The following is a 25,948-nucleotide window of genomic DNA, read 5'->3' on the forward strand; positions in this document are numbered from 1 at the left end:
ATCGTTGTGTCCTTTAATGATAGATGTATACATGTTATGATTCTCTTAAGGGTGGTGCACTACACGATTCGTCAGTTTCAAATGAGATCAAGAAATACGCACAACTCATTCCCATGTATCTATCTGAGTCTTATTTTTACGAGAAGAAAGGCATTAATAAATCTTCACATCCGAAATACAAGTCCCAGTCTAAAGTTGACTCTTTTGAAATGATACATGTGAATGATATAACACAACAAGATGAAGGAAGCCTGTAAGTCTTATTATTACTCTTTATCAAATTTTTATTGTTAATTTTATACTGGACATACAAACTGATGTGTATAATTTTCAGCGATTGTTGACTATATGTTGTTGCTTATGTAGACCATATCAGTAAGGGGAATGTTGTTCCAAAATTTGACTCAGAGTTCACCTGTATTCAATATGCGTCTTTATTGTGGAACTATGGAATGCAAAAGATCAAAGATGATGCCACCAATGACAGTGAGGCACCAGAAATGCCAGTCAGGATTCATAGGGATGTCGATAGCAGTGAAATGATCACAATTGATTTGAACCGTAGTGTCACGACCCAAAATGAGTCGTGAGTGGCACCCACACTTACCTCCTTAAGTGGGCGAACCAACACATATAAGCCCCAACATATACCAATAGTTCAACTATAAATAATATCAATAATGCGGAAGCTCCAAAAGATACTAAGCAACCAATTTAAAAAAGTTTCTAAAGTTTAATACTTATCATCCCAAAATCTGATAGTCATCACATCAAGGACATCTAATCTCCAATACTAAGTCTAAGAATATCGAATACACTAAAATAAAGAATAAAATGGTATGTGTCCGAAAGTATAGGACATCATGTCATGACCGAGAGAATCCAACCCGAGCTTGAATGGATAGCTCACCCTGGAACTTGATATGCGGGAGGCTGGCTAGAGCTGAGGGAAATCAGAAGTCATAGGTACACTCGCTGCATTTCATAAAAGGAAAACAAAGAAGAAAACAAGTAGGGCTCAGTACGAGGCAACATGTACTGAGTAAGTACCATCGGTCAACCCAAAATAGTAACTAATATACAATAAATAATAGTATGAACTCAAATATAGCACTTAACAGGTGATAAACAACAAATAACATGAACAAGTATCAACAACATTAAAGTAAACTCGTAATAAGTCAATGATATCAAGATCACACTTGAGGACTCATGCCTCAAAACCAAGCCATTTTGGGAGTTGAGTTCTTTGAGATTGAGTACCTTCCATTAATTCAGCATGTTTTTCCATTAATATTATCGTGTCGGAACGTGACACTTCGATCCAAGAATACCGTGTCGGAACGTGACACTCCGATCCAAGAATACCGTGTCGGAACGTGACACTCCGATCCAATTATACTATTAATTTTTCCTTTATTATCACCGCTTTCAATTCATTGTTATATTATTTTCATCAAGCCTTCTTTATTCAAGGCATCACTTCGATAGCGAGGGTTAGAGAATATAAATTCTACGGTCTCAGGATTTCAGACCAATCACAAACCACACAACCAAATCACACAATCACACAGTCAAGTACATAGCGAACTTCACAATATCATTCAAGGCATATCAATCACTATTAAGAGTTTACTATCAAATAGCATAAACCATAACCTACCTCCACCGAAGAATTGAAGTTAAGAAAGCTACTTCTCCAAATATTTTCCTTTTCCTCGATGTTTCCGAACCTTTACAATCTTTCATGGTTGGGGAAGTACTAATTCGTTGGTTGATTTTTTTTTCTGTCGGAAGCTGCGAAGAAGTACTATGTAAACCAACAGCTGGAGATGATTTCATGGTTTGGTATTGAGTAGCAAGCTGGGGAGCATGAGCCTGAGAATAGTATATTTGTGCATGTGAAGGATCAGAAAATTCATATGCATAATTGGCGGTAGCACGTGATGTAGGGGCAATTGGCTGAGAGGGATGGTGAATCTGAGAGTAGCCAACATATTGCTGTTGATGCTGGCCTGAAGTGATCTGAACCAATTGTGGAGTTCCCGCAGCTGCAGTTCTATATGCACCAGCAATCATTTCAGGTTTGGAGGCAGGTGGATTTCCAGGATGGTTGTAAGCTGCACCAGGAGCAACCATGCTAGGAGCGGGAGGTGTTTGGACAGGATTTCTATAACCAGCAGTAACCCCTTGTTCTGATCTCTCATCATCTGAAAAAAAAATTCGATTACTGTAATCCCCACCGACAACTACCGGCACACCGGAATATACAGTTCCGACCACCGGAGCAGCTGGGGCAGGTGGTGAACTCAAACCCATAAATCCCCCTTCTTCCTGCTTCTGGTCCACTTTACCTCCAACCCCTAACTGTGAAAACTGTCCCTCAATCCCAATCCTTTGATTCTCCTCCACGTTAACCTTAATCGGCGGTAAACTCGTCAATGACGGTGTGGAAGAAGTCGACCCAAACGACGACGTCGTTTCCACCATCGGAGAATCCGGCACCGACTGAACATCATGAGCACTAATTTTCAAATTCTTCGCACCAAATGATCCTTCCAATTGTCCATCTACACTCTTTACATTACAATTCCCAACATCATCATCGAGACCCAGAAGACAATTCACCGATAAAGACTCAGAAAACACCTTCGTTGTAGAAGTAGAAGTCGCCCCTTTTCCTTTTTTTTCTTTTTTTTTTCTAAAGACAAACTTCTACCCTAATTATCATATAATCAACTATTCAATTTGATAAAAGTGACCCATTATTTATTTTAATATTATTTTCTTAACCACTAAATAAATAAATTAGTAAAATTACCCTATTAATTTCATAATTGTTATTATGAAATAGTTCAAAATACCCATTTAGAATATAACGAAAAATATTTTATGAAACACAAGGTTTTAACTCTCAAAACGACCAAAAGGGTCGTTACACGTAGTACTAAATTTTGTATTTTTGAATATGCAAAATACATAACAACCTTTAATGTTGTGAACTTATATGTTTTTGTATTGTAATAAACTCGTTTGATCAATTAATTCTTTCACTTTGTTATTTTTGTTAACACTTTAATACTTATACAAACTACATTATACAATGTATATTTATACATCAACTATATAAATCTATGTGTATATTTTACTTTATGTATTTTTTTTTGTATATAAAATGAGGATTATAAAATTTTTAATAAAAGATAAATATACCAATTGCTTAAATGTATAAATATATTAGTACTCTTTATATTTTGAGTATATAAATATACATTATTAGGATTATACAATTGTTCATAAATTTCGAATATACAAACAAGCTTATACAATTTATATTTATACACTAACAGTATAAATATAGGATTACATTTATGTTGGATATATACATATACATTTCTAGGATTATAAGATAGTTCATAAAGTGTACGTATACATTCAACTTAAACAACAACATATAGTTACACATTAACTGTATAAATCTCGATAGTTTATACAATTGTTAATTCATAATGAACTGTATAAGTATACAGTAAAGTATCTGTAAAACTTATACAAATTATAAAGTATAAATATACATTCAACTTAAATAACAATTTCTCCAATTATGTATTTCCAAGCTTATGAACTATAAAACTTATACAATTGTACATAACTGTTCAGTTGAACTTAAACGTAAAGTATTTTTGTATATGATGTACACTATAGACACAAACGATAATTCCTAATAATAGCATAAATACAAAATAAAGAACAATAATTAGCACAATTAATAGGACATAACAACGTTATTCCATATTCAACATACTAACTCATACAGTTTAAACACAAAATTACTTCAGAATAAAATTCAATTGTATATCAAATCAAATTTTACAGTCCAATATAATTGTAAAACCTTATTAAACTTCTTGAGGTCTATTTCTACATGAAAGCCTATTGTGACCTGCAAATCCGCATGTGCTACACGTATGCTTCCCTTTTAGTCCAAGCAATTCAAGTTTAGTTTTTGAAGGAGGTTTATTTTTAGGCCTTCCTAGAGGTCTTTTGAATTTTGGAGGTCGGACTTCATCATACATTATGGATTCAGGTATCACCCATTCTGATAAGGAAGACAATGATAAATCGATATCTCATAAATCTTCAAAACCGTCTTTGGTTTATACAAATCTGAGCAATATCCATCGGCAACTAGACTTTTCCGCTTTAGTACAGCCCAAGCATGTTCACCAGGAATTTATTCATATTGAAACTTCCCATACCTGCATGTTTTATTCTTTAAACAGACCATAGAAATCCTACCATCATCAGTCATATTATATATATATTCAGTTGACGGCACAACTTGTTTAACATAAATAAATTTATGTATATGTATAAGTATATACAATTGTGTATGTGTGTGTATATATAAAATCTATTTGTGTGCATAACTCATTAATTAATAATATATATACATAAAACATACCCCCATTCGTGTGCTCATTGCTTCATATTCAAATAGTAAATTCTGAGCTATTCATGTAACATTCCAGAAAATGTACTTGTCTAGTGAAGAGTCTATTAGGTTCTAAGAATAGTATTGGGGTACATAGACATCCCAATGCCCAATATTGAGTAATATTGAGCATGTTAGAGAATATTGACTTAAGGGTGTTATCCAATTTCTAAGTATTAAGAAGTAACTTAAAATACATTTTGATGTTTAGCCAATTTCTATGCATTAAGATATACTTTGATGTCCAAATGCTCCACAAGCTTGTTTAGGAATTGTACCTGCAATGAATACCCTAAGCTAAAAGGCTTAATTTCTTAACTCACATATTAGGTACGAGACATCCAAGTGTTAAGCCTAGGTACCATAATACATGATCATTTAAAATGATCATGTAGATTAAGCAGTGCCCAAGGACATAGTGAGTGTCCTTGGACAAGAAATGTGCAGCAACACATGCGCAAGCACATGTGCAACACATGCGCAAGCACATGTGCAACACATGTGCAAGAGACCAAGCGGCCAATCCCATACTGAATTCGGTTAGGGCGGTTAGGGAGAAGGCGTGCGTACGAGTAAAACCACATGGGGCCTAGCTTCCTAACAAGTCCTAGGCTCTAACTAACTTACCTAACTAACTAATTTAATAACATAGGATTAACTAAAATAAACTAACTAATGTACCCGAAATCCTAAAACCTAACCAGGTGACACTAGACGGGTAACTAACTAAAGAAACATCTTAGTACCTAACCTAGGATGGTCGAATGGGGCTGGTTATGGTCCTAGTGACATAAGAGTACTTTATCGATTACCCTAGACCACTTAATTAATTAAATTATCAAATTAATTAATTAATTAAAAATCCTAGTCAAATCCGAAAACCATAACAAATTTTCACATATGGCTAAGTCAAATGCTCTCCTATTTTAAGTCAATTTAGGAGGGGTGTTTTGGTAATATAAGTGGAGGGTCTTTTGGGTAATTCATGGGACGACTATATATGTACGTAAGGTCGTTTTAAACCACTTTTACACGTCCCAAATCATATCAAACGAAAATTCTCTCAATCTCTCAAGAACACTCTCTTTTCCAAACTCCATTGAAGAACAAGAAAAGCTTAAGGAAGAAGACGAAGGTTTCGAAGTTTCCAATCATATTTTCGTGGATTATTCATCTATAAGGTATGTGTTTTTCAGTCTTGGGATTCCTTTCCCCAATATATCCTTTCAAGATAAGTTTCAAGAACTTCAAATACTAGGGTTTTTACTCTACAAAATGGATTTTCTTCCTAACCTTAGATTTATGATTTTTAACAAAAAGTAAACATTTTCTAAGGTTAATTTCACACGAATTGTTGAGTATTTGATTGATAAGGTTTGAATGTCGTGTGATATATGATCTTTCTCTAAGTGATGATTTCGAATGGGGTGTTTATAGTATTTTATAACGTGTAAATGTTAGGGTTGGAATTTAAGGTTTGAATGAACCCTTTAACGACCCGTTTCCCATCTTCTGCGTTATGCATTGATCTTGTACATGATTTGATGATTTGTTCTTGATTATGTTATTGAGTATTTTACTAAGTATGATTATGAATATTGTAAAATGAATAAGGTTCTTGGAAGCAAGAGGTAAGTCTTCTTAAGTTGTGATTTTATATATATATATATATATGATAGATCGAACAAACAAACAACACTCTAATACACTTATACAGTTATACATATTATTAAAATTCGAAAAACAAAATGAAGATGTACTGTATAAAACAAAAACATAATAGTTTCATACCTCAAAATCAGATCACATATACGATTCCAAATACAAACAATACTATGATTGCAGCGAATCTCAATTTAGTAATTCAAAATTAACAACAAATTTATCACAATTTTTTTTTATATATTTCACATTAACTAATCAAATCAATTAGGGACAAATATTCACATCTCAATATACATTCAACTGATTTGATGAAAGTGAAAAGCCAAAACTGAAATTTAAACACCACTGTCGACAAAATCAAAAGTAAAATCAGAGTATGTTTTCGTCATGAAATTACCTCTTATTTCTATCTCTGAATAAAAATTTATCTCGGTAGTTTGATTAAAACCTTCAATAACTTGATCAATTTTTTGAATTGTCTACAATGGAGATATTTTGAGTGAAGGAGAAGAAGAAAGAATGAAACTGAAACTGAATTCGCGTGAATTATGGGATCTTTTTCTTATTTATCTTCCTCCTATTATTTTTTTTTAAAATTGAATTGTATAAAAGGAAGATATCTGCTTGACTCTTATACACAAAAAGACACCTGTAGCAAACTTTTAATTTGTTACGGAGCGCAATTTTCAATAGTTTGCTATAGCCTAAAACTGTCAATTTTTTTGTTGCTATATATAAAATTTACCCAAAAATTTTGAACTTAAGAATATAAAGGAATTGAGCTTAAATAGTTAAATTCGGTCAAATCTTAATCAAGACGAATTTAAACTAATTAATTCACCAACTTCTTAAACTTAACGAAATGAAATAATTAACCTAATTGTAAACTAAATAATTTAAAATTATAACCATAATTTAAACTAGACTAATTTAACAAAATACCAACTAAAACTAACATATTTGCTTGGAATTAAGATCAAGTTATAAGCTCAAAATAAAAAATCTAAAATATCCAAGCATATTAATATGAAATTAAACACAAAAAATTAAAATCTTTTTTAGATGATCTTTGAAATATTTACAAAGTATGATAATTATATACAAAATTATATAAAACGTATATATTACTTAAAATATTATAAAAATGTTAAAACTATTTAAAATATCTTTAAAATATTTTGAATTTTATAAAATTATATATTTCAAGTTGTTTAGAATTACAGAAATTTGAAATTTAATTCCAATTATGGAGGGTAAAAATTGGGTGTCAACAAGGGAAAGGTATTAGGCATCCTCTAGTCATGTGGTTCTAGCATGGTCGCGGCACTTATTCTTAAAATGAAAGCTATAGTCTAAAGAAAATTAAAGTACAAGTTCCTATCCATGCAACTTCTCTTGAGTCTTGACTTTGAGCTATAACCTTGATTTTTGGGGTGAGTACCATAACTTTGAATTGAACTGGAGGAGTAACTTGCCACTTAGATTGAGACACTCTTCAAACTGAAAATTTGAATATGTTCTTGAATGACAACATGTTTTCTTGATTACAAGCTGAATAGAAGAAGGTGTCAGGAGGCCAGGTTGTTACATGCATTGAAGAAGCTGATTCTGGCTATCATAGGATTGATCATCCTGAAATGAGTTGAAACTTTGTTCTTGAATTTCAAATCCATGTTACGCTTGAAGAAACCTGAAAACCATCACAAATAAAAGAAATAAATAAATCTTTGCCCCAGTTTTCATTGGAAAATTTTGTAAGTTCTTCGCAAATGTGAATTTTCAAAATTAACTCAAACCAGGAAGTGTTTATCATAGAAGAAAGTAAAATATAAATGTCTCAAACTTCCTAGGAGAATATAAAAACAATAACGTCTCAGACTAGGAAGTGTTTATCCTAGGAGAAAAATAAAAAAATAGCGTCCTCAGACTAGGAAGTATTTATCCTAGGAGAAAATAAAAATACTGATCTCAGACTAGAAAGTGTTTATTCTAGGAGAAATAAAAAATAATGGTCTCAGACTAGGAAGTGTTTATCTTAGAAGAAAGTAAAATATAACGGTCTCACACTAGGAAGTGCTTATCCTAGGAGAAAAAAAAATGGTCTCAAACTAATAAGTGTTTATCCTTAGAGAAAATAAAAAATTACTTTGTCAGACTAGGAAGCGTTTATCCTAGGAGAAAATACACTAAATCCCATTATGTAGAAAGTCCTACTAATCTAAGTCTCATTATGTAGGAGGTTCCTGCTAATATAATCCCATTATGAAGAAGGGTACTGCTAAACAGAATCCCATTATGAAGGAGGGTCCTTGCTATACTACGTCCCATTGTTTAGGAGGGTCTAATCTAATTTTCATTATTCAGGAGGGTCCTGCTAATCTAATTCTCATTGTTTAGGAGAGTCTTGCTACTCAAATTCCCATTATTTAGTAGGTCCTTCTAATCTAATTCTCATTGTTTAGGAGGGTCCTACTACTCTAATTCCCATTGTTTAGGAGGATCCTGCTACTCTACTTTCCATATACACTAATTCCCATTGGTTATAAGGGTCCTACTAATCTAATTCTCATTGTTTATGAGGGTACTACTAATCTACTTCCCATTTTTTAGGAGGGTCCTGCTACGCTAATTTCCATTGTTTTGGAGGGTCCTTGCAATACTACATTCCATTGTTCAGGACGATCCTTGCTATAATATTTCCCATTGTTCAGGAGGGTCCGGCTAATCCCATTGTTTAGGAGGGTCCTGCTAGTCCCATTATCCAAGAGGGTCCAGCTAATCCCATTATGAGTAGGGTCCTACTAGTCCCATTATGTAGGAGAGTCCTGCAAATCCCATTATGAGGAGGGTCCTGCTAATCCAATTATATAGGAGGGTCCTGCTAATCTCAATATCCATGAGGGTCCAACTAGTCCCATTATCTAGGAGGGTCCTGCTAATCCCATTATCCAGGAGGGTCCTGCTAATCCCATAACCCATGAGGGTCCAGCTAGTCCCATTATCTAAGAGGGTCCTGCTAATCCCATAATCGAGGAGGGTCTTGATAGTCCCATTATGCAGGGCTAATCCCATTATGAGGAAGGTATTGCTAGTCCATTATCCATGAGGGCCTGCTAATCCCATTATGAGGTGGATCCTTCTAGTCCCATTATCCAGAAAGGGTCCTTTAGACCTAAAATCCAGGAGAGTCCTCCTAATCCCATTATCTAGGAGGGTCTACTATTCCCATTATCTCGGAGGGTCCTTCTAATCCCATTAGTGAGGAGGGTCATACTAGTCTCATTACCAAGAAGATTCCAACTAATCTCATTATCTAGGAGGGTCCTACTAGTTCTATTATTATAAGAGGGTCCTTCTAATCTCATTATAAGGAGGGTCCTGCTAGTCCCATTATCCAAGAGAGTCCTGCTAATCCCATTATATAGAAGGGTCCTGCTATTCCCATTAACCAGGACGGTCCTGCTAATCCTATTATCCAGGAGGGGCTTGCTAGTTACATTATCCATGAGGCACTTGATAATCCCATTATGAGGAGTGTCTTGCTAGTCCCATTATCCAAGAGGGTTCTGTTAATCCCATTATTAAGAGGGTCCTGCTAGTCCCGTTATCCAAGAGGGTCATGTTAATCTCATTATGAGGAGGGTCCTTCTAGTCCCATTATCCAAGAGGGTCTTTTTCTAATCCCATTATTAGGAGGGTCCTGCTAGTCCCATTATCCCGAAGAGTCTTGCTAATCCCACTTGGAGGGTCCTGCTAGTCCCATTATCTAGGAGGGTCATACTAATTCCATTATCCATGGTAATCCCATTATGAGGAGGGTCCAATTATCAGGAGGGTCCTGCTAATCCTATTATACATGAGGGTCCTGGTAGTCCCATTATCCAGGAGGGTTCTTGTAATCCAATTATTTAGGAGGGTTCTGCTAGTCCCATTATCAAGGAGGGTCGTGCTAATCAATTATGTGGAGGGTCCTACTAGTCCCATTATACAGGAGGGTCCTGCTACTCCCATAATCCAGGAGGGTCCTACTACTTCCATTATGAGAAGGGTCCAACTAGTTCCATTATCAGGAGGTTTCTACTAGTCCCATTATGAGAGGAGTCCTGCAAGTCCCATTATCTAGGATAGTCCTACTAATTCTAAATCTTATATTGAAGAATATTTTATTAAACAAAATCATCATTTTCATAATATTTTTTTTAGTCCAGTTTGCATTAGAAAACATTTTTTTATGAATTATTAGTATGAATGAGAAATACATGTCCCAAAAGAAATTCAGACAATATGCAATTAGGGGTTTTGTTTCCTTGAAATGAATGATGGCAGAGTGTTTGTTTCCTAGAAATGGTAGTGTTTTTTTAACAAATAAAACTATGTTTAGTTTTTTAATCGAGGAACTTTGGAAGTATTTTTAATTTATCATTTTTTATTTTATTTTACTTTATTTTGAAAATTATCCATTTTTGATTATTTAAGGATATAAGATTTTATTTTTTGAGACCGAGCCCATTGTGAGACTGCCTATGTATCTTGTATAGCAAGAATCAGATCAAAAGTAGTTCATTAAAATTTTGAAATTATTTTTTTCATGATTTTTTCTACAAAGTACATCTTTGGAGAAACAAATCAGTTCATGGTAGACAATGTTTTGAGTTTAGTTGGTACCAACAATTAGAATGAGGCATATGAGTCACCTTCAACTAATTTAAGACAAATTTGAGGTCAACTTTAAGTAATCATTATAGTTTTAAATGATACCTCGAAAATACTTAAGTATTTACAAGATGAATTCATTTTGTCTAAATTGGGGGTAAAATGATTCATATCTTCATGTTTCAAGTGCCTCGCAACAATGAAGTCCTACTTCACACAATATAAGTGTTCTAATCTTAGGACGTTTTTGAGGTGACTCACACTCAAAAAGATGTTCAATGCATGACATTGAGATACCATATGTTTGGACCTTATGTAAGTATCGACTAAATTGAGAACATAAAAATGAGATCAAATAGGACTAGTCATTGACTTGTAATGTAGACTTAGAAAAAGGTAGGATATTCATCTGGGATAAAGTGACAATTTCCTCCTTCGAATTTGCACAACTTTCAATATTTTTTTTCATTTTCGCATTTGACCTTTGTTTTCTTGAAATCTTTTCCCGTTCATTTTTCTTCTTCTTTTTTCTCATTTTCTCTCATTTTTGTTGGCGATTTTTCATTTTTTTATTCTAGCTTTTCTTTGTCATGTTGCTTGAATTTGCACGTATTAGACTTTTCACTTTGGTACCCAACTTACTCTTTGGATGTTTATCTAATTGATAGTGCACGCATGGAAAAATAAGCGGAACCTTCTGGGGATAAGCAAATAAGCGGAACCTTCTAGGGATAAGCATGTCTATGTTCCAGTTACTAGGCTCAATCCTGAAGGAAATAGGTATCTAGATTGGCTTACCGAGTGGGTACTCGAGCCAAGGAGGGGCAACTTATCAGTAGCAGCGTTTCCGACTTCATTGCTGGTGATGGTCCGACCCTGCCTAACCTATGTGACTAAAATATCCTTCACTGGGTGTCAAAACACTCTAGCTTCATCTGAAGGGAAAGTAGGACGCATAAATGCATTCCTGTGAACGTGTGTGAAGTGTTTTCGCAGACTCATAAGATGACGCGAGAGAAAACAATCCAACAAAGTTCAACAATATAAAAAGCAATAAATGAGCAACAAGTAGCACATTAGACCATTATACGCAAGATATTAAAAATATACAACAATAAAATTAAGTAAAAATCAATATAATAAAGCTCAAATTCTGATTAATCTCTAGTGGAGTCGCCAAAGATGTCACACCCCTTTTTGTGCGGCGGAGGAGGAAGGGGTTTTCCAATTGAAATGACGGCATTGATTTAGGGACTATTCTATTTTTCGTAGTCGCCACTTGGAATGGAGTTATGTTGTTCCAAGTGATCTTTTTGTTAATTCATAATCAATAAAAAATGACTCTTTATTTTGGTGAGCGAACCAGAAATTCGGGTAAGGAATTTTGTTTACCGAGGAGAAGGTATTAGACATATCTCGAGTCTCGTGGTTCTAGCACGGTCGCTTTTATTAACTTATACTTATTTTAAATTATTATTTGGATACATTATTACATGTCATGACTTGCTCCTATTTATTATTATTATTGCATTTTTTATTTGATCTAGACCTCGATGTGTAGCCGCATTCTTGGTCTTCCTGATTAGAGGCATAATTTTCTTCGTTGCATTACACTTAATAATTTTATTGATAAGTCTTATGTTAAATTGCTGGAAAATAAATATATTATGGACAAGGTACGTCACCGCATCCTTAGATTATTCTATTTAATGTATCAAGAAAGATGTGAAACCAATAATTTTTAAATGGGTCATATATTTTAATATTTTACCTCTTACTATAAAGTTTAAGCGTATTATTAGTGATTAAACTACCTCTATTATTTATATTCATGAACTTTATTTATGTAATAAGAATCCAAAATATTAATCAAATAAAAAAGTTATTTCTTTTCATATTCTAATTCGACATCGATGCATTATATTTTTAGTACTTACAAATTATGACAAGAGACATAGTAAATAAAAGTAAATATAAAACATAACTCTATATCGCTTAATTTTAATTAAATAAATATTTTTCATAAGATAAATTTGACCAAATAAACTATTGGAATACTTTTTCATGCAAATGAATTAATTTAAACTTGATATTAAAGGTACTTTAACTGATTAAAGCACATGGTACAAGATGTAAGATAAAATTAGAATAAAATAAAAAGGAAACATTTCAATATTATAGCATTGAATAACAACACAGATTAAAATTCGAGCAAACATCACAACATCGAAATTAAACTTATATATTCATGAAAATCAAAATATACAATAAAAATTAAAGGTGGCTGTTGTGGAAATCGATTCACGTAAAGTATACAACTTTCTAAAGAAGCTCGAACTTGAAATCAAGAAAGTGAACCTCGACTCAACCTTTTTTTTGAAAGAAAAACAAATGTCTGGTTTTTTTACGTATGTCGGCTTTTATATTTTTGGTGTAGTTTTTTTTCCAGAGTTGTGCGTTTGTGTGTGTTGTGTGTTTTTTGATTCTTTTTTTTTTTTACTTTTTTCCGTTTTTTTTTCTTTGCAGATTATGTGTCCTCCTTTTGTTTTTTTTTTCTCTTTGAAAGTGTATCAATATGTAGTGTATAGTGGAATGGTGTGTGTTAGTGGGTAGATGTGGTGTGAAGAAGTGGGGTAGTGTTTAGGTATATATAAATCTAAAATATAATAATTAAAATTATTACTTAATTAATTTAAATTAATACAAATTTGAGAAAAATTTAAAAACACTAGTTTATTTATTAAGTCTTAATCAAAAGAAATATATACATTTTTGTAACTTTTCATTTCTTTTTAAACAATTAAAAAGAATAATAATACAAAAACATACACAAAAATATGATTATATTTTTGTTGTTTTCTAATTCTTTAAAAATAAAAATAAAGATATTTAAGTTCTAAAAATGATGTAAAATTTAAGTTTAGTAAAAAATTATGTATCTAGACTGATGATAACCATACCCGATGTCTATATTAGAAAAACAAGTGGCACCCAAAATTTAATTAAAAAAAATAATCAATTCTTGAAATGAGATATTTATTCTTTACAATGAACTTTTCACCTGGTAGTAATTGATATACATCCTAAGAAAACCATCTTTCTTGCTCACAAATAAGACTGGCACGCTCCAAAGTGAGACACTAGGTCGAATAAAACCCTTATCAAGAAGATATTTCAAGTGTTCTTTTAGCTTTACTAAGTTAGTTAGAGTCATTCTATATGGCGAAATAGATATATGTCAACTATTAGGAATGATATCTATTCCAAAGTTGATTTTTCTCTTTGGAGGGACTCACGGTAAATCATCTAATAAGACCTTTGGAAACTCACTCACAACTGGAACTAACTTAATAGGCGGTGCCTCAACACTAGAATCATTAACTCAGACTAAGTGATAAATGCACCCTTAGAGACTAACTTTATAGCCTTAAGGTATGAAATGAAACGATCCTTAGGCACTTCTGAACTACTCTTCAACTCTAAAACTATTTCATTAGGAAACTAAAACCTAAATATTCGAGCTCTATAATCAACCGATGCATAACAAACATAAAGTCAGTCCATACGTATAATAACATCAATGTCCACCATATCTAGCTACACTATGTCAGCCATAGTGTCCTTGTGATTGACAAAGATGGTACAATCACGATAGACTCTTTTTGCTAGAACAGAATGACCAAGTAGTGGGCAACACTAAAAGGCTCTAGAAGTTATTTTGGGAAAATACTGAACTTCATGGATTTATAAGGAGTTACAAATGAAAAACTTGGTATAAACATCAAAAGTAATAATTTTAAGCATACTCATGAGAACATCAAGTGAGTTCTCTTGATCCCGCCGACCAGCTATAGCATACATACAATTTATACCGCCGATTGTTATTGAAGTAGCCTATCTCTCGGTATTTTTATCTGCTGGAGCTGCTGAAGAAGATTGGTCTTTATTGACCCCATTACCTTGTCTATTCTTAGGGCATTCCTTAGAAAAATGACCAGTCCTTCCATACTTGTCGCAAATATCAGTACCAACCCGACATTCTCCATGATGGATCTTACCACACTTGCAACGTAGTGGATTGCGAGTGAACCCTTGTGCTACACTGCCCTGTGACTGAAAACTTAGAAATCTAAAATTCTTGGCATCTGGTTTTTATAATCATTATTGTCCCTTGGTGATAGCGCACTAACTGAAGATGGATCAAGTCCAGATGATCGGTTCATGTTCCCAGTTTTCTGTCTGTCGGACTCATGACCTTCTATCTTATCCCTCTTTCTACGAAACTCTTACTCGTCTTAAGCTTGTCTTTCTCAACTTCTTAACAATAATAATTAGACTGGATATTTCCATGTCTTATATCAACAGAGAGACTTTACCTTCTATACTCGATAAGCGGGATAGGTTGTAACCTCCAAAAGTCTATGACCTAATTTAGAGACTCACATGATGAGCTAATATTTGTAGCACTATCTTAAGACCTAAAATAATGTAGATAAAATATTTATGAGATGTTGTATTTAAAAAGTCAAAGAACGTCCACGATGTTCGGCGAACTTGTAACTTGGACTAATGTGGTGTCTTGAGGGTTTTAAGGAGGTGTCTAAAGGATTAATCATGTCAAGGTGATGAGAATGGAAATAGGTGCTTAAGAGGGGGTAAATGGAAGCTAATCCAAGTGAGGAGGGCCATCCTTGAAGGACAAGCAAAAGCCAAAATTCCAAGGTTGCCCAAGAAGGGAGGCTACTGCCTCTCATCACGAGTATGACAACGACTCGTGATCATGACCACGGACAAGGTGGGGAGATCGTGAAATTTATTTGTCTATGGGGGAAAAGATGTCATGAGACCTAGAAACTGTCAGAGGGCACCACGAGACACTTCACGACTCGTGGTGCACTTGACGAAAGGAGTGGGGAAACCGTTAAAATGCCTTAGCAAATTTAGGTGAGTTTGGCGAGGCCTTGGTGATCTAGTGCCTAAGATTGCCATGATCCACTTAATGGGTCGTGGTGCATCTTCACGGAAGGGAGCAAGGTGTCTCGTGGTCTTGCCTTAGAAGGAAAAATGGAGGTGGCTTGTTTGGAGGAGTACTGTCTTACCTTGCATAACCACTACCATGGTCTATCATGCACTTCACGGACCATGAAGTGGGGTGTGAAGGTAGACGGGGGACAACAGTTAAAGTGAAGTTGGACTTCAGTTTTGGAAGTCCAACTTAGTGAGGGGTAGTTTGTGTATTTTGTAGGTGGACTATATATTGACTTTAGGTCAAAAATCATTAATTTTCACACTCCAAAAACAAACCCAAATTGATCTCACTTCTCTCTACTTTCTCTGTCCATCCATCCTCTATTGAAGGAAGAAGAAGCTTGAGGAAGAAGACAAAGTCTCCAAGGTTTTCACTCAATTTTTGTGGACAAAGCTTCATTAAGTTATGAGTTCTTCACTCTTGGTTTTCCTTTTCCGGAGAGGTCCTCTCAAAGTTGATTTTCAAATTACCCAAATCATAGAGTTTTCTTCTACAAATGGGTTTTCTTATAGAGTAAGAATTGATGATTAATTGTGTTTAATTATGATTGCCTATGACTAATTAAGTATAGATTGATGAGTAGTTGATGTCAATTAAGGGAATTTTTTTTATGTATCTAGTCCCCTACCCATTTTCCCCAATTCTTGGTTCTTGCTTGTACATTGATGGATGTAAGTGAAGGTGTGGGCTGTGATGCTTGTTCTAATTCGTGTATGGACTGCCTTGTACCTTTTTGTTGTTGGGATTGGACTAGTTCTAGAATTCATGAATGAACCCTTTCCTCAAAACCCTAGCTATGAGATGAACTAGTAGATGATTAGGGTTATTCAATTGATTATGTTATTGTTCAATTCAATATATTATGAGCATGGTGATGTAGTTGTTGGATAACTGTTATGGAATAATGATAAGATCTTGAAGGAAGCTTATGAAGGTGAATTGGTAAGACCTTGTGATCTTGAATCCTTATTTCAATGATAATGTTCAATTGAAGTGTTCTATGCGATTAGATTGAGTAGGTTATGGTATAATGAATGTAATTGAAATGTCTTGACTATATGAATTGTGAGGTGATGACAAAGGTATGATGATATAAGGTTGATTGTGAATCAGTTATGTGCCTTAGCCGGATATGATGATGATTATATGTTAATCTCACAAATGAAGGGTTGTAATGAAAGGACATTCTCATGCAATTCCTAATGAGCTAATGATTATGATATACAAGGGGTTAGTCTCGTATGACTTAAACTAAGCTATGATGAATAATAAAGGCATAAATACATTTCAATAAAGGCACATTAGCTTAGCACCGAGTGAAGTAGATGTCAGATGTGTCCCTCCCAATGTGGAAAATAGGTTTACTATTGTACTCATGAGATGGAGACTGTAATGCTGTACGCATAAAGAGGGTCCGAACTATATCTTCTAGCTCTTGAACTATGTTTCTCCCATAGGAATACTAGCTAGTGGATCCACCTAAATTCTAAGTTCATGTTTTGGTACTACCTTGGCAAGTAGTCCACCTTCTTTTGATGTAGGGTTTCATGACACTTGATTCCACATTTAGCTTTTGTGGTCAATGTCGGTTAAGGAAAGTGTTCCTGAAAGTAAAATTAAGTAATAAGTGAACACTAAGTGACTTAATGGGTTTTACTTAGTCTAGGTAGGGGTATGGGACTCTATCTTTACATTGTAGTAGTTGGCCTTGAGGGAAGTCCTAGAAGGTTTTTCTTATGTTCTTACAATTGAAATGTTATGCATATGTTAAATTTACATGTTGATGATCCTATACGATGTTAGTTTCATGTATGAACATGTTATTGGTCTGTATTGCTAAATATAATGATGACTACTCTTGATGCTATGTTATGTGGTGTTAGGCATTGCTTGTGATCCTTTGTTGGGTTTACTTGGTTGAGTAAGGTTTTGGGGATTTACTTGGTCATTGCACTTGTAGACTTGATGGTGGGTTATGAGTAAGGGTCTTGCATATGGTGTACTGTTACGAACTCTTATACATGCACTATTGTTATAACATGATGTTGGAGTTGTTTTGATTATGTACTCAAAGAAGCTTTTACACATGTTGTCTTTGTTATACTTGATGATGTTGGTCTTGTTTTGAATATGGTCTTATCTTAAGGAATATGTGATTATTAGATTGCATGAGCTCTTGGTTGTGCATAAGGCTTTTCTAAGTAACTTAGCATGATTTTGATCAGATGTTCCCTTTAGCATGATTTCAAATGTTTTATGTGCATGCTTCCATACTAAGTACAAGTGTGTACTAACCCATGAATCTATGTTTCTACAATTATGTAGGTTCTAGCCATTGAGCTTCTAGAGGAACATTTGAAGAAGACTTGGATTCTTATTCTCCAAGTTTGGTAGGTCCTCACCTTCCGAGGACGATGCCACTAACTATCTAGTTGATGTTGTTTTAGTCTTAAAGACATTTAGTTCCTTCTTTTTCATTTGACGACTATTATTGTATATGCCTATATGTGGATTTTGTTGTAATGAAGTATGGGCTATGCCCGAATGTTGTACTCGATCTTCATGGTTTAAATGTGAGACATTTCCTATTGGAATATCTTCGTGTATTGTGTATGTGAACTAAAAGTAGAAACCTATGTAATGCTTCCTATGTGAGGAGTCTATGTAAACTCCCTATGTGTATATGATGTGTAAGAGAGAGGTCTATGTAAACCTCACCATATAGATATATACGAAAAGTTTTAAATTTTCCACAATTTAACCTATGATATGCTATGACGAATGCTAAGAGGTTAGTCTTAGTCCTCTCCGAGGAGGACGACGTCGGTTACGTCTAGGGGGTGCTCCCCGGATGTGATAAACTTGGTACCAGAGCATGAAGTTGAATATCCTTAGGATAAATGTCTCACTAAACCACGTCTATGTAGATCCTTATTCATAATTGTGAAGCGCGCCACACTTATGAATGAGGGACTATGTAATGCTTAGGAAATCCTCATCTTCTTGTATTCCTATGTCGTGCCTATAGAGTCTTACATTATGTGTTCTTTTACCTAAACTTTTTATCATGGTTATTGGTATGAATATTAGAAGGGCAGCCGCAAGAAGGGCCGAGGAAGGTATTGATAATGCGGGAGCTCATGACAACCAAGCTCCCCCGCAAGACAATCAAGTTCCTCCACTTGAGCAAGTTCCTATGGGTGATCAAGTTCCGGTTGTTCCTTAACCTATGACGGATGGAGATATAAGGGAGACTTTTGTCAATTTGGACCAAGCTATGACTTCCCAAGCTAATTCTTTCACTTCTCAAGTCCAAGCTATGATGACTCAGGTGAATCAGGAAGTTGGACCCTGGATGCCTCAACATGCTAGCACTATGGCTTCTCGTTTGAGAGATTTACTAAGATAAACCTCCTATGTTCTTCGGGTGAAAAGCGGATGAAGATCCCGAGAAGTTCTAGATGAAGTCTACAACATCTTATTTTCTATGGGTGTGACTACGGGTGAAAAGGTAGAGTTGGCTGTCTATCAACTCAAATATGTGGCGCAAACTTGGTACACTCAACGGAGTGATAGTAAGGTGCTAAGAGGTGGTATGGTGACATTGGAGATCTTCAAGAGGGCCTTCATTGATAGGTTCTTTCCTGGATAGTTGAGGGAAGATAAGGTGGAAGAATTCATCAACCTTCGTCAAGGAGGTATGAGTTTACTTGATTACTCCTTGAAGTTTACAAAATTGTCTAAGTATGCTCCATCCTTGGTGTATAACCCGAGGGATGAGATGAGTCATTTTCTTACGTGAGTGTCCGATGATTTAGTTGAAGAGTGTCGTTCGGCTATGCTTCATGATAATATGAATAATTCTTTTATAATGTTTCATGCTCAACAAGTGGAAGAAAGTAGACTAAGGAGGGCGAATAGAGAGGCCAAGAGGTAGAAGTCTTATGAAAGTGGTTCCTCAAAGGGAAGGTTGGAAATTCAAGATAAGCCTAGATTTAAGAATAGAATCTCCAATCAAGTCCCTTCCAAATTTCCCAAGGCTCGTGGTCATAGGGTGTCTAACCCTAAGTCTCAAAAGGGAACATGTACTAGTTCACCAAGCAAGAAGCCTGCTTGTGAAAAGTGTGGCGAGAAACATGTCACGTTTGGGGAGCAACCCCTAGAAGTAACATGGCGTACTTGACCTCTCGGAGGTAATATACAAGCCTATAATTATCATTCATCACATTGTCATAGGTAAATTTAGTGGAAAGTTTAAAATTTTCATAGCACATCATATGCTACAACATCACTTCCATTATATAGATAAGATATCATATTTACATAGTTAGACTCTAAGTCTCTTTGCCATCTTAGACTCAACATCCTTAGTGTACATTGGGGACACAACACTTATAACATAAAATATTACTAAGCTATTACATAACATTATATAAAACATGACATAGGAAGTCCTTGAACTTAAGGATCCCTTTCCTTGAGCTTGGGAAACCATATCAAGCCCTTCACCTTAGAGACATCCTTTAAGCATTCATAGCCTACACTTTGTGTAAAAAGGTGAAGAAGTATGGTGTTAGTACAAGAATGCACCAAGTATGGCAACAATGCAAAGACATGCATTTAAAGAAGTTACTTTGAAACCATACATATGCCTTTTGTGAAAACTTCATATATATATTCGATACCATAAGCATCATACAACTCACATGCTTCATATACGCAAATACAATAGTCATAACATCACATAAAGCCATACATTGTATCTAAGGAAAATTTAACATCACTTTATAGTAACTACTTTTATTTACAGTAAGTTCATTCTTCATTCACATCAAACTCACTCTTTCCTTATCTCCTTAACTTCCCAAGTAACCCTCTAGTGATACTTGGTGCAATGTATGAACAATGTCCCATTCCACTATCCACACTCAAGCATAACCTTAAGGCCACAAGGTAATCATACATACAACCTTTATTAATCCAAAACATACATTCATAGAACCATTTCATATAACCATACATACACTTCACATTTGACCCAACATACTTTGTGGACCACATATATTCACAAGTCATAAGGACCTCATCAACATCAACATCATATAAGGACCACCATCTAAGACAGACTAGTGAAATGTGTTGGTAGCATCCCATAGTACTACTCCCACAAAGTGTACCTAAGAAGTCACCCTAGGCTAGGCATAACATACTTATCAAGTCATAAAACTTTCCTTTATAAATATGCATACGACACATAATTCATAGTATTACATAACGACTTCTTTCCTTTACTACAACCTTAGTATTAACTCATTTAATTTATACCGTAAGTAAACCACCCTCATAACCCCTTCACAAGCTTACATGTGCAATGTACACATGGAATTCCATACCCCACATATACTAAGTAAACTCGTTTAGAAGCAATAATTGCAATTTACATTCATAAGCATAATTCATATCTTAACCTAGAAAATCCACTTAACTATGCATTCATACATAAAATCACATAAGTCTTACTTGCATACATATACTAATCTTATCTTTTTTTAATTTCACTTGTGCAATGCATGGGTAGGGGTCATAGACCTACCTATACTAAGTAATCCTCTCAAAGAGTTGTAATTAGAGTCCATAATTTTATCTTAGTTTATTTCTTACTTTGAGTGACCTATCCATAACCGACATAGGCCATGTAAACTACATGGAAATTGGTGTTCTCCTCCCACACCGAAAAGAGAGGGTTTAAAATTGCCTAAGGTTTAACCAGTGGTACATAGGTGGTATCCACAGGCTATAATCTACGGGGGCACGTAGTTATGGAACAAGGAGATTGCTTCTAAAACCTTGACTTACTAGTGTGGAGGTTTCCATCTCATGAGACATTATCTATGTTGAGATCCCGGTTTGCTAAACGTAAAGGTTTCCTTGTGGGAAGCCGGACTTACTAAACCTAAAGCCCCACTCTCAATTGTCATTCACTCAGTGCTAGGATCTAACTCCCATTTTAAATATATTTTAGCCTTTAATGAATTATTTAAATAAGAAGGCTTTAGTATCTTGCTCCTTCATACATCAAATTGCTTAAAGGATCTAAGATGAGAATGTCCTTTCATCATAGACCCTACTTCATGTGAGAATTCCCTTTCAGACGTTCATACAATCATACATCATGTGTGTGTGCATACAATATGAGATCTACGTTTACATAACACCTCTAATCACACATGTTCATAACTTCATCAATCATATACTTCACATGCATAAAATTAGGTAATGATCCATAGGAGAACTACCCTTTCCTTAGTCATCATGAATCTATCCTATTCAGTTATGCATGAAGTGTGTGTACATTGGTCAACATGATTAAATAATGACTATAAATTTCACCTTCAGGCAGCCACCCTCTGTAGACCATAACGCACATCCGAGCATAGACCACACATCCCATACTAGCATAGGAGACAAGACAACTTCAACACTGCCCTTCAAGACCTCTAACATTGGATAATATCATATATTCATACAGGGGAACATAGGTATGGGGTCATTCACCATTTATACTTCATCATTGGAAGAACATGTATCATACCTAATTCTATCAAATTCATTCAAACATATTAGACATTATCAACACCTAGAAAATGATACTAGATTAAGAGACTACGCATGCTACTTCACTTTGTGTGATCATCATAATCACATATTCATAGTTCATCAATTATCCTTTAAGGCCACCATCAATACATATAATGATTGAAGATAAAGTAAACACCTCCACCATAAGTGGACCATACAACACAATTCCATACAAGGCCAAGCCAACTACCAATTCTATAGAGAGGTACAACAAATAGGGACAACTTACTATTTCTCCAAGATTTGGTCATCATTGCTCAATACTCATATTTCACCAACAATTCATATATAGGGCAGTAGCTAAAAGTATCATATCTTAAACGAAATCATTCTTCAACTATACTACAATCGAGATCACATTAAATACACTACATTAGCAACTATAAAAAGTATAAGAACATAGGTCAACCGTACCAAATATTAAAGCCTTGATCCACATTGGATCAATTTAACATAATTCAAAATCAATATACATAATAGGAAGTAGTTATAACCAATTCAACATTCTAGATGTCACGACCGGAGTCTAGACCTCAGACGAAACCGGCGTCGTTGACCTCTCAGAGGTCGTAGACAAGCCTACACACATCATCGTTACTTTACCTAGGTTAATTTTTAGCGGAAATTTGAACTTTTTGTTTAATTAGACTTTATAGTGAGAAATATTGAATTCATATAAGACTATCTACATAACTCATAAGCGTTCACAACAACCATCTAATATCAAGATAATTAATTGAAAGACATAGTCATATATGTATAAAAATATAGAGTTGCCAAAATGGCACCAATAGAATATCTGAAAATAACTGCTAAAGAAACACTACTGGAGCATACTCCACTAGCTCATGACTACATCTAAGCTAAAATATAAAAGATAGGAATCCTCAAAGCAAGAGGTCCTACCAAGTCCGGATGAATGCTCCACGTCCTGATAACTTCAGCGTAGTCTCGTAAGCTCTAGTGTTCATGTGCACCTGCACCTAAAAGTAAAGAGTTGTATGGGATTAATACACAACTGTACTAAATATGGGTATATTCAAGCACACACCAAGGACATCCATGATTTTGAAGAGCTCTCTCCTAATGGTATGACTTATGGAAAGTCAAGTCAGTGGACTTGCCAAATCGGATTAGGAAAGTCATGGTATGAGAGTAACATGCATCATCATACGTAACATAATACACACAACACATAACATATTCCTTATTAGCATATAACATATTTCATATCATTCGTCAATATTCCATGAGACCTTGGAATCATGGACTTGACATTAGGACTTTCCAAAATGAGGGCTCAACATATGGGACCTCAACTAGGGAGCCTTTTTTTAGCAAACACAGTGTCAGATTCATCCATTCATACATATTTCATTTTCATTCGTTCGTAAGCTAGTGTGAACACCAGCCATACCTAGGATGTAGTTTAAGACTTTCATTGGGTTCGCTGTGCAATGACCAAGAATGACCTAGTGTCATTACTTAAGTCTAGCTCACCTCTTGATTATCCTATCCTAACACCTTTGGTATCATTCATTTCATTATGTGCATTACTTGAGGCTGGCCTCGTTCTTTCTTTGGGAACTTTAACCTTAACCGACATAGATCATGTGAGCATTATGAAATCCCGTGTTTAACCCCACACCGAAAAGAGGTGGAATCACCAGCCAAAGTTAACCAAAACATGCTAGCGTATATAGGGAGTCGAACCCTGCTAGAACCCTATATTGGTAGTATAGGTTCAAAGACTAGCAGATATAAAGAGACCCATACTCGTTTGTACGGACAATCTCATCTCATTAGATTACATGAACCTATGCCTTCCCGAAAGAAGGAATCACAACTCATAGCTAGCCTATCGGTGCTCAGTATAAAGTTCCATTACATTTATCTCATACATCATAGAAGATGACTTCTAGCATGAGGCATCATAGCTTATTATATGATTTCTTATCTCATTATTAGCATTAAGTATGCTTTAACTTCAATACTTTCATTAGAGTGTTCATAGAGATTGGTCTCTTCATTAACTTTACACTCTCATAGGTGAGTACGTCTTGGTAACATTTATTTAAGCTTATTTGAGATTCCTGTCACCTTTCGCTTTAACCTCTTATCATGTTGTCACCACAGTATTTAACTTTAGCACATGAACCCTTCATAATTACTCACGGCTTTACGTGAATGTTCATTTAATCGTATACCAATGCACTTGCCCCTTTAATGTGTGTCACACTCTTACTTAACCCCTATGGGGTTTCTTTATATCACCACATAACATTTTAAGTTCACTTACTTTTAAACGTATGCTAGACTTATGAGTCCACACATACAAGACATGAGTCTTCATTCATAGTTTATCTAAGTGATTCATATTTACCCAAGATTATGTGGTACAAGACTTATGCATCCTGTAGATATGCCAAGATATTGATTTCGATCATTGCAGGAAGCATTCATTAAATATTTGTTCACACATGACTTATGTGGCAATACGGAATTGGGCAAGGGAACCCAATTTTGAATCCCTTGAGCAACACTTAATCTTATATTAAACTTGATGATTTCATATTTCAGATTTGGGGGACCCTAGTTCGATTCCCATAACTCCAATAATATTTCCTTTCTTTTCCTTTTCTCTTTTTCGTTTAAGGAAAGGAGGTTGTGGGATCATTCCCCCACAAGCTCATTCTTTTTCTCTTAATTTATCTCTTAACTTTCTCACCTATTCAAGGGGTTGTGAGTTAAATCCCCACTCTTCACATTTATTTTTCTCCTTTATTTTTCTTCGAACTCTCTCATCCATTCAAGAGGTCGTGGGTTCAATCCCCACTCTCAACATTTATTTTTCTCCTTTATTTTTATCCTAACTCTCTCATCCATTCAAGAGGTCGTGGGTTCAATCCCCACTCTCAACATTTATTTTTCTCCTGACTCTCTCATCTATTCAAGAAGTTCTGGGTTCAATCCCCACTCTCCACATTTATTTTTCTCCTTTATTTTTCTCCTAACTCTCTCATATATTCAAGAGGTTGTGGGTTCAATCCCCAATAACCACATTTATTTTTCTCCTAACTCTCTCATCTATTCAAGAGGTTGTGGGTTCAATCCCCACTCTCCACATTTATTTTTCCTTTAATTTTTCTCATGAAATTTTTATGTACTTTACATTTGGTGGGGTGTTGGGTTCAATCCGCAATGACCTCACAATTTTTAAAATTTTTAAAATATAGCTAGATTTTCCACACCTAGCTGGAAATGTTGGTCTCTTCCAAATCCATCTTTCTCTCATTCTTTTACTATGATTATTGGAGTGTTTTGGGTGACATTTATTCATACACATTAACCTTATATGAACATCACACTTTTAACATCTTTATACACGTGAAACACAACATTTTTAACATACAAATTTCAGGCAGCAAACATAATTAATTCAGAGCACACACATGCTAAAACAGTTA

The 25,948-nt window shown here is 34.9% G+C and overlaps 1 protein-coding gene across 1 annotated transcript in view; it reads right to left on the reverse strand.

Moving 5' to 3' along the window:
• Nucleotides 1–1,659: 1,659 nt before the first annotated feature.
• Nucleotides 1,660–25,948, reverse strand: part of LOC114074714 — a 73,669-nt gene continuing 49,380 nt past the window's right edge. The window contains exon 2 of the mRNA XM_027912707.1: nt 1,660–2,690. Within this exon, the coding sequence (XP_027768508.1) occupies nt 1,660–2,690 (1,031 nt within the window). The remainder of the gene's footprint in view (nt 2,691–25,948) is intronic.

The sequence above is a fragment of the Solanum pennellii genome, chromosome 11 (assembly GCF_001406875.1).
Source record: "Solanum pennellii chromosome 11, SPENNV200".
In the NCBI taxonomy this organism is placed as follows: Eukaryota; Viridiplantae; Streptophyta; class Magnoliopsida; order Solanales; family Solanaceae; genus Solanum; species Solanum pennellii.